The 14,877-nt window shown below is 35.1% G+C and overlaps 1 protein-coding gene across 1 annotated transcript in view; it reads left to right on the forward strand.

The window, feature by feature from the left end:
- LOC148946719 (rac GTPase-activating protein 1-like) overlaps positions 1–14,877 on the forward strand; it is an 87,433-nt gene that overhangs the window by 26,701 nt on the left and 45,855 nt on the right. Inside the window, exon 3 of the mRNA XM_089096403.1 lies at positions 8,405–8,586. Coding sequence (XP_088952529.1) covers positions 8,405–8,586 — 182 coding nt within the window. The remainder of the gene's footprint in view (positions 1–8,404; positions 8,587–14,877) is intronic.

Below are 14,877 nucleotides of genomic sequence, written 5' to 3' on the forward strand. Positions count from 1 at the left end.
CACGCTAAAAGTTCTTTACGGCGAAGCGCTAGGTCTCGAGGTAATTTGAAAGCGAAAGGCCCGCTTTCAAACGAGGTCAATATAAACAATATAAACAAAATAAACCAGCGCCTTGAAATGAAACAGCAATCACCTCTGATTACATTAATTGGTATTTCACTTGGCAAATATCCACAAACAGGTAACACAGATGCAATTAGCAAAGCACACGTTTAGTCAAGCGTTGAAATGTAGTTTAAATCAAGTCAACTCTTAATCCTTAGTTTCTGTTATAAATATAATCCGCTTTCGATGTTCACTCAATGAGAACAGAATGGCTGAATTCTTAACCATGGGTGGTCCGAAAAACGAAGGAGGATTTTTAGATTGTTTTCGAGAGAATCCTGATACGAATAGTTTTGGGTACCCGTCTGACTGACCGTATCTTGAACACTAAGGTGTGTGGAAATGCGGTTTAGTCCCGTTTTCTAGGGCTATAAAGAGAGAAAGGTTGAGATGGTTTGGACACGTTCTGCGGATGAAAGATGACAGATTGCCAAAGATCCAATCTTGATTGAAACGCTTCTCTGAGCACAAACAGATCCGGTCCAATATAGATGTTTTCATTCTGACTTTATTCAATGAAACATGTATTAAACTTAGCAACACACAGAAAAAAGAGGGGGGGGGGAGAGTAGGTTTAATCCAAATTATTTGATTTTGAGCGTGGTCAAATTGGTTCAAACAAATACTTGAAGTTCAATGGGAAAGTACTGTGTATAGTTTTTTGGTATTAGGGCTTATATTTACTATGGAACATATGATTTGGTGATTTGGTATCACTCGTATATTACACACACCGTGAAGACGTGATACTTATATCGTTGGATTAATTAGTTTCCAAGTTGCACTTAAAGTTGTGCGCATGTGTATTCTATTATAATTTTAGTTTGAGCAGGATGCGTATTTTCTGTCTATAAATAAGAGTAGGTCCAGTTCTGCTAATTAAACTGTTCAGATTGCAATAAGGGTTAATTCAAGACACTTTATTTTTCCTATATAAAAACAAAATCCAAATTTTACGTGTGAGAATGTCAGGTGATTTCTTTATTTTTTTTTTATAGATTTTATCTGAAAAATAAGTGGTTAGAAAATATCAAGTATTGGTAACAAATATTTTCATATTTGTATTATTTTCTGCATCAGTCACCTGCTAAGAAGTCTTCTTGTACCGTAATTCAGTATGCGAGTATGTGTAAATGAAAGTATAAAAGATCTTAAGCCGAACTGGCCAGCCATGACAAAAAACCAACAAAGATAATAATCTCTAAAAAAAAACAAACAAACAAGACTGTGGCCAGTGGAGAGAAAAGAAAACAACAAAATCAAAAAAACGCGGATATTTCGCCTGTATGCCAACAAGGCGTCTTCAGCACGAAAGACACACATGAAGAACAAGATAAAAAAACAAAATAAAACAAGATAAAACTAAAAACCAACAAAACCACCACCAAAAAAAACAACAAAAAAACCACAATGCACAATTAGCGGAAACTGATCCACGTAGGGAAAAGATGCTAATATTAAGTTACTTCAGTGATGGCACCAGAGCAACTGAGAAAAAATAAAAAAAACTTTAAATGAATTTAATTATTAAGTTGTGAAATAATCCTTTTGTTAGCTATTACTGAAGCTAATCGTTTTGGTCGAGCAGGTAAAATAGTCCCCAGGTGATTATTTAAAATTTATACTCCCTTATTGACTGTTGATTCACTCTTTAGAAGGTTATCATAAATTGAGTCAATATTTAAATTACCCGTGTCCCTATTTATGGAAAGGTTAGCAAACATATGTTTTTTAATTTCTATGGCTTCCCTGGCCTATTGGGTGTACCCCTTATCATTAGAAATAGCCAAGGCTTCATCAAATTTTACAAAATGATCTGGTTGAAGCCAAATATGCTCTGCTAAAGCTGAAACGAAAGTTTCTGGAGGATTGCTTAACTGTAGGGTTTTTTCTATTGAATTTCAGTGTTCAATAAACCTTTCAACAAATTGTTGGTGAGTCCTACCAATATAGAACTTCCCACAAGAACACAGAATTTTATACACCCCACTTACTAAATTTCCCCGATTTAAATCCTTACCAGAACTAAAAAAACTACCCATTGGCCTCAGCGATTGGAAACATGTATCAATATCAAATTTACGTAAAACCCATGAAAGTGTCTCACCCAAACCAGGTAAATATGTTAATGAAATGAAGCTTTTTGATACAACTAAACCTAAAGACTGAGAAACCTCAATAACCCTACTATTATGTTTAACCCGTCTATTTTCAATTATTTTATCAATGAACTTCATTTGATAACTATTACAAAAAAAAATATCCCTCAAGTATAACAATTCACGAATCCAGAAATTCCTGGGAACAAATTCTATAGTCTCTATCCACTGGTGAAATTACGACCCCCCTTTTCACCAATATAGGCTAGCAAAAATGAAAATTTAAATACATGTCATTGGGCGTTGGTTTTCTGTAAATTAAGAAAAGTAAATGGGGAACCCTTTTAATTAATGAAATATCAAGAAAAGGTAGTTTATTATTATCCTCAAATACAACTGTAAATTTAATATTATTGTCAAAACTGTTTAAATGCTTACATAAAAGGTCTAAGGAGTCCAATCCATGTTTCCAAACGCACATCACATCATCCATGAACCTACCCTAGAAGCAAGGGGAGATTGTAAAACTGTTTATAGCAGAGGTTTCAATGACATCTATGAATAGATTTGATAATAAAATAGAAAGAGAAGCCCCCATAGGTAACCCAAAAATTTGTCTATAAAACTCTCCTCGAAAACCAAAATAAAAAGAAAATTCATTTACCAGAATAATTAGTTCTCATAATGACATCAATATCCAAACTGGCTAACGTCACATCCTCTATTAAATCAAAGTGTTTTTCTAATTTACTTTTTAAAATATCCTCGCACTTTTTTAAATAATAATTTGAATTCATGGACACAACATCAAAACTGCAAAAAATTGAACTTTTCTCCAGCTTGAAATTTCACAATTTATTAGTAAGATCAGTCAAATTTTTTAATTATGATTTTTGTGTTTCTAGAAATGGACGCAAAGCTACTGACAACCATTTTCCTAAATTTGAAACAGGTGCCAAAAAAGTTGACACACTGGGACGGAGGGGGGATCCATTCTTATGAATCTTAGATAGACCATAGATCTTAGGTGCCGAACAACCCCTAGGATAATATTTGTTATAAAACTGTGGGGTAATTTGAAAATTATTTTTCATTGACTCTAATTCCTTTCTTGTTGATTTTACATATTTATCAGTAGGATCAAAATCAAGTTTTTTGTATGTAATAGTGTCCGAATTAATGGAATTCATTCGATTATTATAGTCTTCAGTGTTCATAATTACGATCGTGTTTCGTTTATCGGCTTTGGTGATAGTAAGGAATTTATCCTTTTCCAAGTCAGAAAGGATTTTACTGTAATCTTTTTTTTAAATGTCTTTACCTATTAAGTTCATATTAAAGGTGTTTAGTTTTCTTACGATCTCGGCTCTGAGTTCTTGAAGAGTATCAACTTTATCTATAGAAGCCATAATTCCTGACTCCACCTTTGAAATTATTTTTGAATAGGAGACTGGTGTTGGAAAACAGAACTTAGAACCCTTTGACAAAACGGCTTCCTGTTGAATATTAAGAGGTTTAGAAGACAAATTTTTAATTGCTGGACCCAGACAATGACGAGGATAAAAAACATCTGAATCTTGGAACTTCTCAAACAAAAGTTTATTAAACTTGTCAACCAAACGAACCTTGGACAAATGAAAATCATGGCGAAAAGATCTAATGGCCATTTCCTTAATTCGTATAAAAATGTCAGATGGAAGTTTATTTATTAAAAATTTTTCAACATAATCTAAGTCCTTAGACAGTTTAAAACGTCTCTGTTTTTGTTCATAAATTATGTGATTTAAAGCTATGAGGCTTAATTTATTTCTTAATTTTGTTTCATTTTCAGTTCCAAAATGGGTACATATTTTAAAAGATTTCGGAATCACTGATTCCTTCTTGCAATTTTTTAAGAAAATTTGTTGATTTAATAGATTTGCATTTTTTTTAACTAAATACAAGTAATAATTGACAGAAGCGGCTAATTGTTGCCCGTACAATTTACGAATGAAAGATCTGAAGCCTAACTGGCCAGCAATGAAAAAAAATCAAAAAAGATAAAAATCTCCAAAAAACAAAAAAACACATGATACTTTGGCCAGTGAAGGGAAAACATAACTATAGAAAAAAAAAACCGCGGATATTTTACGTGTATACGAACAAGGCTTCTTCAGCACGAAATAAACAAAAGAAGAACAAGATAAAAAAAAAAAAAACAAGATAAACCTAAAAACCAAAAAAACCACCACCAAAAAAAAACAAAAAAAAAACAAAAACATAAACTCGGGTCAAAATAAACCACGGAGTGAAAAGATGCTAATATAGAGTTAATTCAGTGAGGACACCAGAGTAACTGAGGAAAAATAAAAAAACTTTAAATTACTTTAATTATTCAGTTGCAAAATACTCCTTTTGTTAGCTATTACTGAAGCACATCGTTTTGGTCTAGCAGGTAAAATAGTCCCCTGGTGATTATTTAAAATCTATACTCCCTTATTGACTGTTGATTCACTCTTTAGAAGGTTATCATAAATTGGGTCAATATTTAAATTCCCCGTGTCCCTACTTATGGAAAGGTTAGCAAACATATGTTTTTTAATTTCTATGGCTTCCCTGGCCCATTGGGTGTACCCCTTATCATTAGAAATAGCCAAGGCTTCATCAAATTTTACAAAATGATCTAGTTGAAGCCAAATATGCTCTGCTAAAGCTGAAACGAAAGTTTCTGGAGGCTTGCTTAATTGTAGGGTTTTTTCTATTGAATTTCGGTGTTCAATAAACCTTTCAACAAATTGTTGGTGAGTCCTACCAATATAGAACTTCCCACAAGAACACGGAATTTTATATACCACACTTACTAAATTTCACAGGGTTAAATCCTTACCAGAACTAAAAAAACAACCCATTGTCCTCATCGATTGGAAACATGTATCAATACCAAATTTACGTAAAACCCGTGAAAGTTTCTCACCCAAACCTGGAATATGTGGTAATCAAATGAAGCTTTTTGATTCAACTAAACCTAAAGATTGAGAAACCCCAATAACCCTACTATTATGTTTAACCAGTCTATTTTCAATTATTTTATCAATGAACTTAATTGGATAACTATTACAAAACAAAATATCCCTCAAATATAACAATCCCGAATCGAGAAAGTCCTGGGAACCAATTCTATAGTCTCTATCCACTGGTGAAATTACGACCCCCCTTTTCACCAATATAGGCTAGCAAAAATGAAAATTTAAATACATGTCATTGGGCGTTGGTTTTCTGTAAATTAAGAAAAGTAAATGGGGAACCCTTTTAATTAATAAAATATCAAGAAACGGTAATTTATTATTATCCTCAAATTCAACTGTAAATTTAATATTATTATAAAACTATTTAAATGCTTACAAAATAGGTCTAAGGAGTCCAATCCAGGTTTCCAAACGCACATCACATCATCCTTGAACCTACCTCAGAAGCAAGGGAAGGTTCTAAAACTGTTTATAGCAGAGGTTTCAATGGCATCTATGAATAGATTTGCCAATAAGGGAGAAAGAGAAGCCCCTATAGGTAACCCAAAAATTTGCCTATATAACTCCCCTCGAAAACCAAAATAAAAAGAAAATTTATTTACAAGAATAATTAGTCTCATAATGACATCAATATCCAAACTGGCTACCGTCACATCCTGTATTAAATCAAAGTGTTTTTATAATTTACTTTTTAAAATATCCTCGCACCTTTTTAAATAACACCTTGAATACATGGACACAACATCAAAATTGCAAAGAATTGAACTCTCCTCCAGCGTGAAATTTCGCAATTTATTAGTAAGATCAGTCGAATTTTTTAAATATGATTTTTGTGTTCCCAAAAGTGGACGCAAAGCTACCGACAATTAATTTTCCTAATTTTGAAACAGGTGACAGAAAAGTTGACACAATGGGGCGGAGGGGGGATCCAGTCTTATGAATCTTAGGTAGACCATAGATCTTGGGTGCCGAACAACCCCTAGGATAATAGTTGTTATAAAACTGTGGGGTAATGTGAAAATTATTTTTCATTGACTCTAATTCCTTTCTTGTTGATTTTACAAGAAAGTGGTGGCTTTGTTGGTTTTTAGTTTTATCTTGTTTTTTTGTTTTTTTTTTTATCTTGTTCTTCTTGTGTGTCTTTCGTGCTGAAGACGCCTTGTTTGTATAGAGGCGAAATATCTGCGTTGTTTTGTTTCTGTTGTTCTTTTCTCACCACTGGCCACAGTCTCGTTTGTTTTTTTTTTTTTTTTTTAGAGATTTTTCTCTTTGTTGGTTTTTTGAAATGAAAGTATAATTTATTGTAACCACGCCCCTGCAGCCTACACAGCATTTGATTTAGGGGGAGGGGTAATTAATTAATACCCAGAAATTTGGAAAAGGTTGGGCTTTTGGAAGACGGTAAGATTCTGAACCCCCTTCTGCTTACGCCTCCCTGCATCCAAATTTAGGGGATCAGCTTTTGTTCAGGAGCTTTTAAGAACCATCAGCTTAAAAACAGTATAAGATCTGATTTTTGAGTCTAAAACAAACTTCATTTTAAAATATTCAACCTTCGGATAGGTACTTTGTTCTCTCCCCCCCCCTCCTTGAAATTTTGACCGTGAGTACCTGTGATCAAGAAGTTCTTTTTAAATCAAAGTTGTGGTAATCATGGCTGAATTTAACTCTGTTCACCTCACCTTCTTTTTCTTCTTCTGCGGGCGGTCGAGTACTACAAGAATCGAAATAAATTGACGTTGATAGTCACAAGTTTTATTAATAAGATATAATTTATGTATTGCCTGTTCGGTATTATATATCCTCGTATATCTCGTTAGATTTTTTGACTCAGAGAGTTCGTATATAAGACCATAGATATCGACTTCTGTGCTCTGTTTGCAGGTATAGTCTGCTAGGCTCTTGGCTGATACTGAGATTTTGTGGTGTTTGAAGCACTTTAACAGTTTAAAATGCAAGGTATACTGTGGAAACGTCAGCATATTACATTCAAATAGGCAGTGGTCAATTGTTTCATTATTCATATTACAATAACTGCAAAGAGGGGACAAGGGAACTGAACCATTTGAATCAATGGAACTGATAAGAGAAAGCCAGAAAATTTAGCCCATTTGATCCAGAACGAATTCTATGATAAATTTTAGAAAAATCGTTGTTGGGAAAGGGAGATAGAATAGGATTATTCTTATTAAACATAATATCTGATAGTCTCCATCGGTAAATATCTCTAATGGGGATTGGTCTCCCATTTGGCTGGTCAATATTTATAGCATTTTTGCTATTTCATCTGCCTTATGATTACTACTTATACCAGAGTGGCTAGGAACATACTGAGGATAAGTTCTTATACCTCTTGAAGCAAGATTATCAATAACACTAAGACAATGATAAGTGTCAATATCCAACTTATACTGAGGAGCTGAAGACAGCAACTCAAGACTTGACAAAGAGTCACAATAAACTATAATATTATGGGGATTAGCAATCAAAGGTTGGTTATTCATAAGGTGCTCTAATGCCATGATTATGGCGTTTAACTCAGCAGACATTATAGATACATTATTATACATTCTCTCGCCCATTGCAATATTCAGGTGAGGAAGGAAAGGACCACTTGCTACCTTCTCATTCAATTTGGACCCATCAACAAAAATATGGAAATGGTTTTTATATATAATTGTATATTGAGTTCAGCAAATTTTTTCTCGATGAAAGCGATTGGGGGTTTATTGTTTAGTCCACTTTTAGAAATCAGTATTTATTATGGGAATTGGCCAATTCCATGGAGGGGAATGGGGGAAAGCAGGTGCAATAGACTTTGTGGGTACAGGGAACTTCTTCTGAATATTGGTATACTCTTCTACAATCCTTATATACATGGCTGGAGTTCTTATAATATTTAGTATTTCGTGTGAGCTATTTGCTTAAATTTTTTTGATATATTTTAACAAGAGAGATCTACGTCTCTCTGGGCGTGGTTTGCGTCAACTCTCTACAAGCAGAAGAATGTAGATTGTGTTCTTTTTAATGCCAAATATGAGACGTATTATATCTGTTTGTGTTGTTTCAAATTTTTGCATCTGGGTCTTGAAACGATGAGCCAATAGTCAATCTGGGGTCTTATATGTGACTTACAAAACTGGAGTAAGGTTTTCACCTTCGGTTTTTTTAATTCTTCTTCTTCTTCTTTTGTAGGAGGAAAAGCTACGAATTTTGGCCGAAATATTAGTAAACGATCAGAATCGTTTTGATCCTGAAACTAGAGAAAAGCTTTCATTTGTTCAGTTCAAAACTGATGGACGAGAAGGATCACCATTAAGACTGGACAGACTTGACCCAATCAACGAATTAAGCTCTACAGGTATAATATTAGGGACGTCCTCCAAATAGCACATGCTTCAAGTAAACATTATTAGTGTGACCTAAACATTGTGTGTCAAAAATAAGGTTTAATCCAACCAAATCTATATCTATATTTGACATCAAATGAACTAAAAAAGATATATATCACAGGAAAGTTTTCTTTCGGGAAATTTAGGTTGTATTTCCTTGCTAAAAAATTAACAGTAGCATATTCAGCGCTTGCTCGAAAAAAGCCGGTGTGCTTTACGATCCAAACTTTTAAACGGTTCGATATTTACTGTTCAAATAGATTAACAGTAATTTAGAAAAAGGTATACTCACTTCAGGCTACTAGATAAAACGTAACGTCAAAGAAATAAGGTGAATGTTCTTTTAAAATCGTTTGGGTATTATTTCGAAGATGAATACTCTTGTCCAATTTTCTTTTGTTAGTACACCTACTAAGTTTGTGTAAAAATCTTCCTATTCTTAGCACTTGCGGTAGTTGTATTTAGTTAGAAGACATTGCAGAATGTTTGATATTCTCCCCTGTGGGGGCCTATTTTTTAAGTGTTTACTGAAATCATTTACTGGAATTCAGTTATTACTACTTATTATAGATAAGTAGTAATATAAATTGTTAGTAATATATATGACATATATAATATTAAAATTAATATAATATATTATAATATAATGTTTTAGTATTATATATAATATTAAAGACCATCAAAATAATGTACAAATGAGGATGAGACATAGCCTAGCTTGACTCCTGATGACTCCAAGTACTCCTTAACTACACTCCTTGACTCCAACTACTAACCTCACTTTTTACCTTCACCGCAGCAATATTAATCTCGTATACAACATTTATTTACTTTGAGGTATAGCTAAAAATCTCAGATGGTTTTGGGTTGTGTAGGTCTCGGGTGGTGTTGTGGCACTTCGGTTTGTCAGTAGAAGTAATAGTATTGGAGATGGTGTCTACAATTATTTACTTATTAACTTAAAATGACGAAAATAAGTAGTTATCAGGAATGGTGAGGAGTGTTTTGGAACTATTCATTATTAATGAAATAGGCTTTCTCTATCATATAATCAAAGGTCATAAGTTCTTCTTTTTGTCGTTCTGATGTAATTCAATCTAGTTTCCGCGTCGCGTGTTTAATTTAAAACGTTAGTCTCTTTATTAGAGAATTATCCCCCTAACTTAGTCAGCATCTCTTTTAAACGATCCGAACTTGCGATTGGAGCAAGTTTAGATCGCAACCTTTGATGGCTAAGACTAAACTTAATAAAATTTATATATTTGAAATCAGCATAAAAAGCCAATTCTTTTGACATATCTATTGGTATCAAACAGTACGTGTTAACGAACTGTAAGTAAGGACCCAGCTCCCTAGTAACCGATGTTTAGTTTTACCCATCAAAGGTTACGAGCCTGAGAAATTTTTTTCTCATTTTTGAAAAAAGGGGGAAACAGCCACTAAAAGCCAAGGGATCTCAGAGAAAATCACACCATCAGATTCAGCGTATCAAAGAACTCTACTGTATAGGTTTCAAACTCCTATTTGCAAAAATGTGAAATTCTATTTTTTTTTTTTTGCTAGAAGAAAGATCACGGATGCGTGTTTGTTTGTTTGTTGTTGGTTTTTTTAGGGATGATCGTATCAACCCAGTGGTTCTAGAATATCGGGAGAGGGCTCATTAGAACTGAAATTAAAATTTCTAGTGCCGTTTTTAAGTGACCAAAAAATTTGGCAACTAGGCCCCCTCCCCCGCCCCCTTTTCCCCAAAAGTTTGAGATAGTCATTTTGTTCATCATAGTTGAAAGACCCAATAACTATGCTTTTGATACATTATGATCCCCACCCCCCCACAGCCCCAGGGAAAAGGTCTTTAAGTTATGAAATTTGCCCATTGTTTGCGCATAGTATTTGTTATTGGGATGTAGGCATACATTTTCGTGTGGAAGAGGGGGGGACAAATTATCTGCTGGGGGCTTTTCCACGGGAGAATTCTCCATGAGGAGGGAAGTTTCCAGGGAGTGAACTTGTCAAGGGAAATTATACACTGGCGGAATTTGCCAGAATTCGTTTACAATATTCATCATAGTTGTTCATCATAGTTGAAAGACCCAATAACTATGCTTTTGATACATTATGATCCCCACCCCCCCCCACAGCCCCAGGGAAAAGGTCTTTAAGTTATGAAAATTGCCCATTGTTTGCGCATAGTATTTGTTATTGGGATGTAGGCATACATTTTCGTGTGGAAGAGGGGGGGGGGGACAAAGTATCTGCTGGGGGCTTTTCCACGGGAGAATTCTCCATGAGGAGGGAAGTTTCCAGGGAGTGAACTTGTCAAGGGAAATTATACACTGGCGGAATTTGCCAGAATTCGTTTACAATATTCATCATAGTTGTTCATCATAGTTGAAAGACCCAATAACTATGCTTTTGATACATTATGATCCCCACCCCCCCCCACAGCCCCAGTGAAAAGGTCTTTAAGTTATAAAATTTTTCCATTGTTTGCGCATAGTATTTGTTATTGGGATGTAGGCATACATTTTCGTGTGGAAGAGGGGGGGCGACAAAGTATCTGCTGGGGGCATTTCCACGGGAGAATTCTCCATGAGGAGGGAAGTTTCCAGGGAGTGAACTTGTCAAGGGAAATTATACACTGGCGGAATTTGCCAGAATTCGTTTACAATATTCTTTTCATATGTCTTGCTTTCTCTTTTCCGTCTCAATTTTACGCGTGGAGTGGTTAAGAGTAATTGTCCGGGGTAAATTTTCACGGGGATTGAATTATCTAAAGGATATTTCTGTGGGGAGGGGGTTTCTCCGTGGGTGTAGGGCTAGATTTCCAGGCATTATTTTAAAAACGATCAAAAGTTAAATAAAAAAAACAAGTTTTTTTTTCAACTGAAAGTAAGGAGCAACATTAAAAATTTAAACAAACAGAAATTATTACGTATATAAAGGGGGTTGCCCCCTACTCAGCACCTCGCCCTTTACGTTAAAGTTCGAATTTTGTCCCAATTCTTTAATTGGGACAACCCAATGACTCCTGGGGGCAACCGCCTTTATATGCGTAAAAATTTCTGTTCCTTTTAAGTTTTAATCTTGCTCCTTACTTTCAGTTGAGTTAACTTGATTTTTTTATTTAATGTAACTTAAATCGTCCTTAGAAAAGTTCTCATAAAAACTTCCACAACCAGGATTGATTTCAAATGATGATTTCTTTATAAAACATTCCTTTAGAATACTATAGACACCAAACAGTACAATTTTATGTGATCGCCAGGGACTTTTGTCTGCTTTGTCTGATTTCTTTTCTTGTTTTTTTTTTTTTTACACTTATTATGTTTTCTTCTTTTTTCTTTCTCGCTTCTTTGAATATTTTTGCATTTTTTTAAAATATTTTTTGCACTATTTTCTGTGACTGCGATGTGCTTTTTGTCTCCTTCGTCTAATTTCTTTTCTCTTTTTTCCACTTGTTACGTTTCATTCTTTGCTCACTTTCTTACTTGTTTGAATACTTCTGCAAGCATTGAGTAATATCTATTATTTTCAATATTAATAAATGAATTCAGCTTGATGACTATGCCGTGTTACAAACTGGATTCAGGGCTGCCTCTATTTTCTGTTGGAAAGTCTTAAAACAGAACGTTTTTTTTGTGACAATATTGGCAAGTCAACATAGATAAAAAGCAAAATCGATCTTTCTAATTTTTTTACTGCTTTCTGATTTCATTTTAATAATATTGAAAATGTCTTCAAGCCCCCTAGGGATCCGACTGTAGCAAAAGACTTTTGTCTCATTGCAATCGCTGTATAAAAAGTTTGCCGGTGTATCATATGCAGCGCGATAGCGCTGCCTAAGTAAAGAACGATGTGGGCACAATGTATTATTATTTTTTTTTCTTCTTTCTCCATACCCGGCCACTTCGTATCGAAGGAGTTGTCGTAGAAACTTTGAAAAGGGCTCATTCGATTGGAAATTGGAGTGGCTAGTGCCATTTTTAATAGTCGAAAGGGATTGGAGGGCAACTAGCCCCCCCACGCCCATCATTTCCCCAAACACATCCAATCAAACTTTTGAGATAGCGATTTTGTTCAGCGTAGTTGATTTCCAGATAGAAAATATGTTTTTGAGAAAGACACTCCCCCACAACCCTCGGGGCCAGGGTTTTAAGTTATGCGCTGAAGGCGTATAAGAACGATGTTTGCATAATGCATCATTTATTATTTTTTTTCCTTTAGAGCAGGGCACTTCGTAGCGAAGAAGTTGTCGTACAATACTTCGAAAAGAGCTAATTCAATTGGAAATTGGAGTGGCTTGTGCCCTTTTAAAGGCAATTAACACCTCTTCCACGCCCACCATTTCCCGAAACACATCCAATCAAAATTTTGAGATAGCCATTTTGTTCAGCGTAGTTGATATTTAGACAGAAATTATGTTTTTGAGGAGGACACTACCCCTCAGCCTTCAGGGTTGTAACTAATGCCCTGGGGGCATATAAGGTTCTTAAAGAAAGTGTTGTCATAGAAACTTCAAAAAAGGCTGTTTGATTGGAAATTCAAAGGGCTAGTGCCCTTTTTAATAGTCTAAATTGATTGGAGGACAACTAGCCCCCCCTCCCTCGCCCATCATTCCCCCAAACAAATCAAATAAAAATTTTGAGATAACCATTTTATTCAACGTAGTTTTAAGTTCTGTAAATTAGGTCTTTGAGGATGACAACCCCCTCACAGCCTTCAGGACAAGGGATGTAAGTTATGCCCTTGGGGCATATAAAGTTTTTATAGAACGAGTTGTCGTAGAAACTTCAAAAAGGGCTCATTCGATTAGAAATTGAAATGGGTAGTGCCCTTTTTAATAGTCGAAAGTAACTGGAAGGCAACTAACACCCCTTCCAGGCCCACCATTTCCCAAAACACATCCAAACAAAGTTTAGAGATAGCCGTTTTGTTCAACGTAGTTGAAAGTTCTCTAAATTATGTATTTAAGGATGACAAACCCCCCAGAGTCCCCAGGGCAAAGGTTGTAAGTTATGCCCTGGGGGCATACAAGGTTTTTAATGATAGAGTTACCGTAAAAACTTAAAAAGAGGCTCATTCAATTGGAAATTGAGACGGCTAGCGCTCTTTTTAATAGTTCGAAAGTGATTGGACGGTAACTAACCCCCTTCTCACGCCCACCATTCCCCCAAACACATCCAATCAAAATTTTCAGATAGCCATTTTGTTCAACGCAGTAGAAAGTTCTGGAAATTAGGTCTTTGAGGATGACAACCCTCCCCCAGCCCTCAGGGCGAGGGTTGTAAGTTATCCCCTGGGGGTATATAAGGTTTTTATTGAAAGCGTTGTCGTAGAAACTTCAAAAGGGCTCATTTGATTGAAAATTGAAAGGGCTAGTGTCTTTTTTAATAGTTGAAAGTGATTGGAGAAAGACCAACGCCCCTCTCACGCTCACCATTTTCCCAGACACATCCAATAAAAATTTTGACATAGCCATTTTGTTTAACGTAGTTGAAAGTTCTGGAAATTAGGTCTTAAAGGATGACAACCACCCTCACGGCACTTAGGGTAAGATTTGTAATTTATGCCCCGGGGGCATATAAGGTGTTTATAGGAAGTTTTGTCGTAGAAACTCAAAAAGGGCTCATTCGATTGGAAATCGAAATGATGCCAAATGATCGAAGTCCCCTTTTTAGTTGTCGAAAATGATAGGAGGCTTGACATTTATAGTAAAGATCGATGTTTGTATAATGTATTATTTTTTTGTGGTTGTTGTTGTTTAGACCAGGACACATTGAATCGAAGGAGTTGTCGTAGGAACTTCTAAAAGGGCTCATTCGATTGAAAATAGAAAGGTTGATGCCCTTTTTAATAGTCGAAAGGGATTGTAGGGAAACTAATCCCCCTCCCCATTTGACTTTATTTTAAAAAAATAAATGTTGCCATTTGATTAAATCAAAATGCACTGGGTTAATGCTAATTCCCAATAAGGCATCTCAGCAGTATCCCAAGAACGACTGAGGGTATTATGTTACAACTTTTGGGGCTGCTTCTGCTCTTAAAATTCGACCAGATCACAGTAGCGTAAGTGTATCCAAGCTATCACAGCAAGTAAACAGATTTTTTTTGCGAATGGTATCAAGTTTTCCATTTCAGGTCAACTAGAGGAGGTATGAAACTAAATTAAACACTACTATTTGTGTCCAGATTTTGTAAAGGGTGTATGTTGTTGCATTTTTCTCCAGCATACAAATAGCAGGCGAAACTATAAAGTCTTAAAAAAACGAAAAGATT

Source organism: Artemia sp. Qi Xiang Cuo, chromosome 11 (assembly GCF_049724085.1).
Source record: "Artemia sp. Qi Xiang Cuo chromosome 11, ASM4972408v1, whole genome shotgun sequence".
Taxonomy (NCBI): domain Eukaryota; kingdom Metazoa; phylum Arthropoda; class Branchiopoda; order Anostraca; family Artemiidae; genus Artemia; species Artemia sp. Qi Xiang Cuo.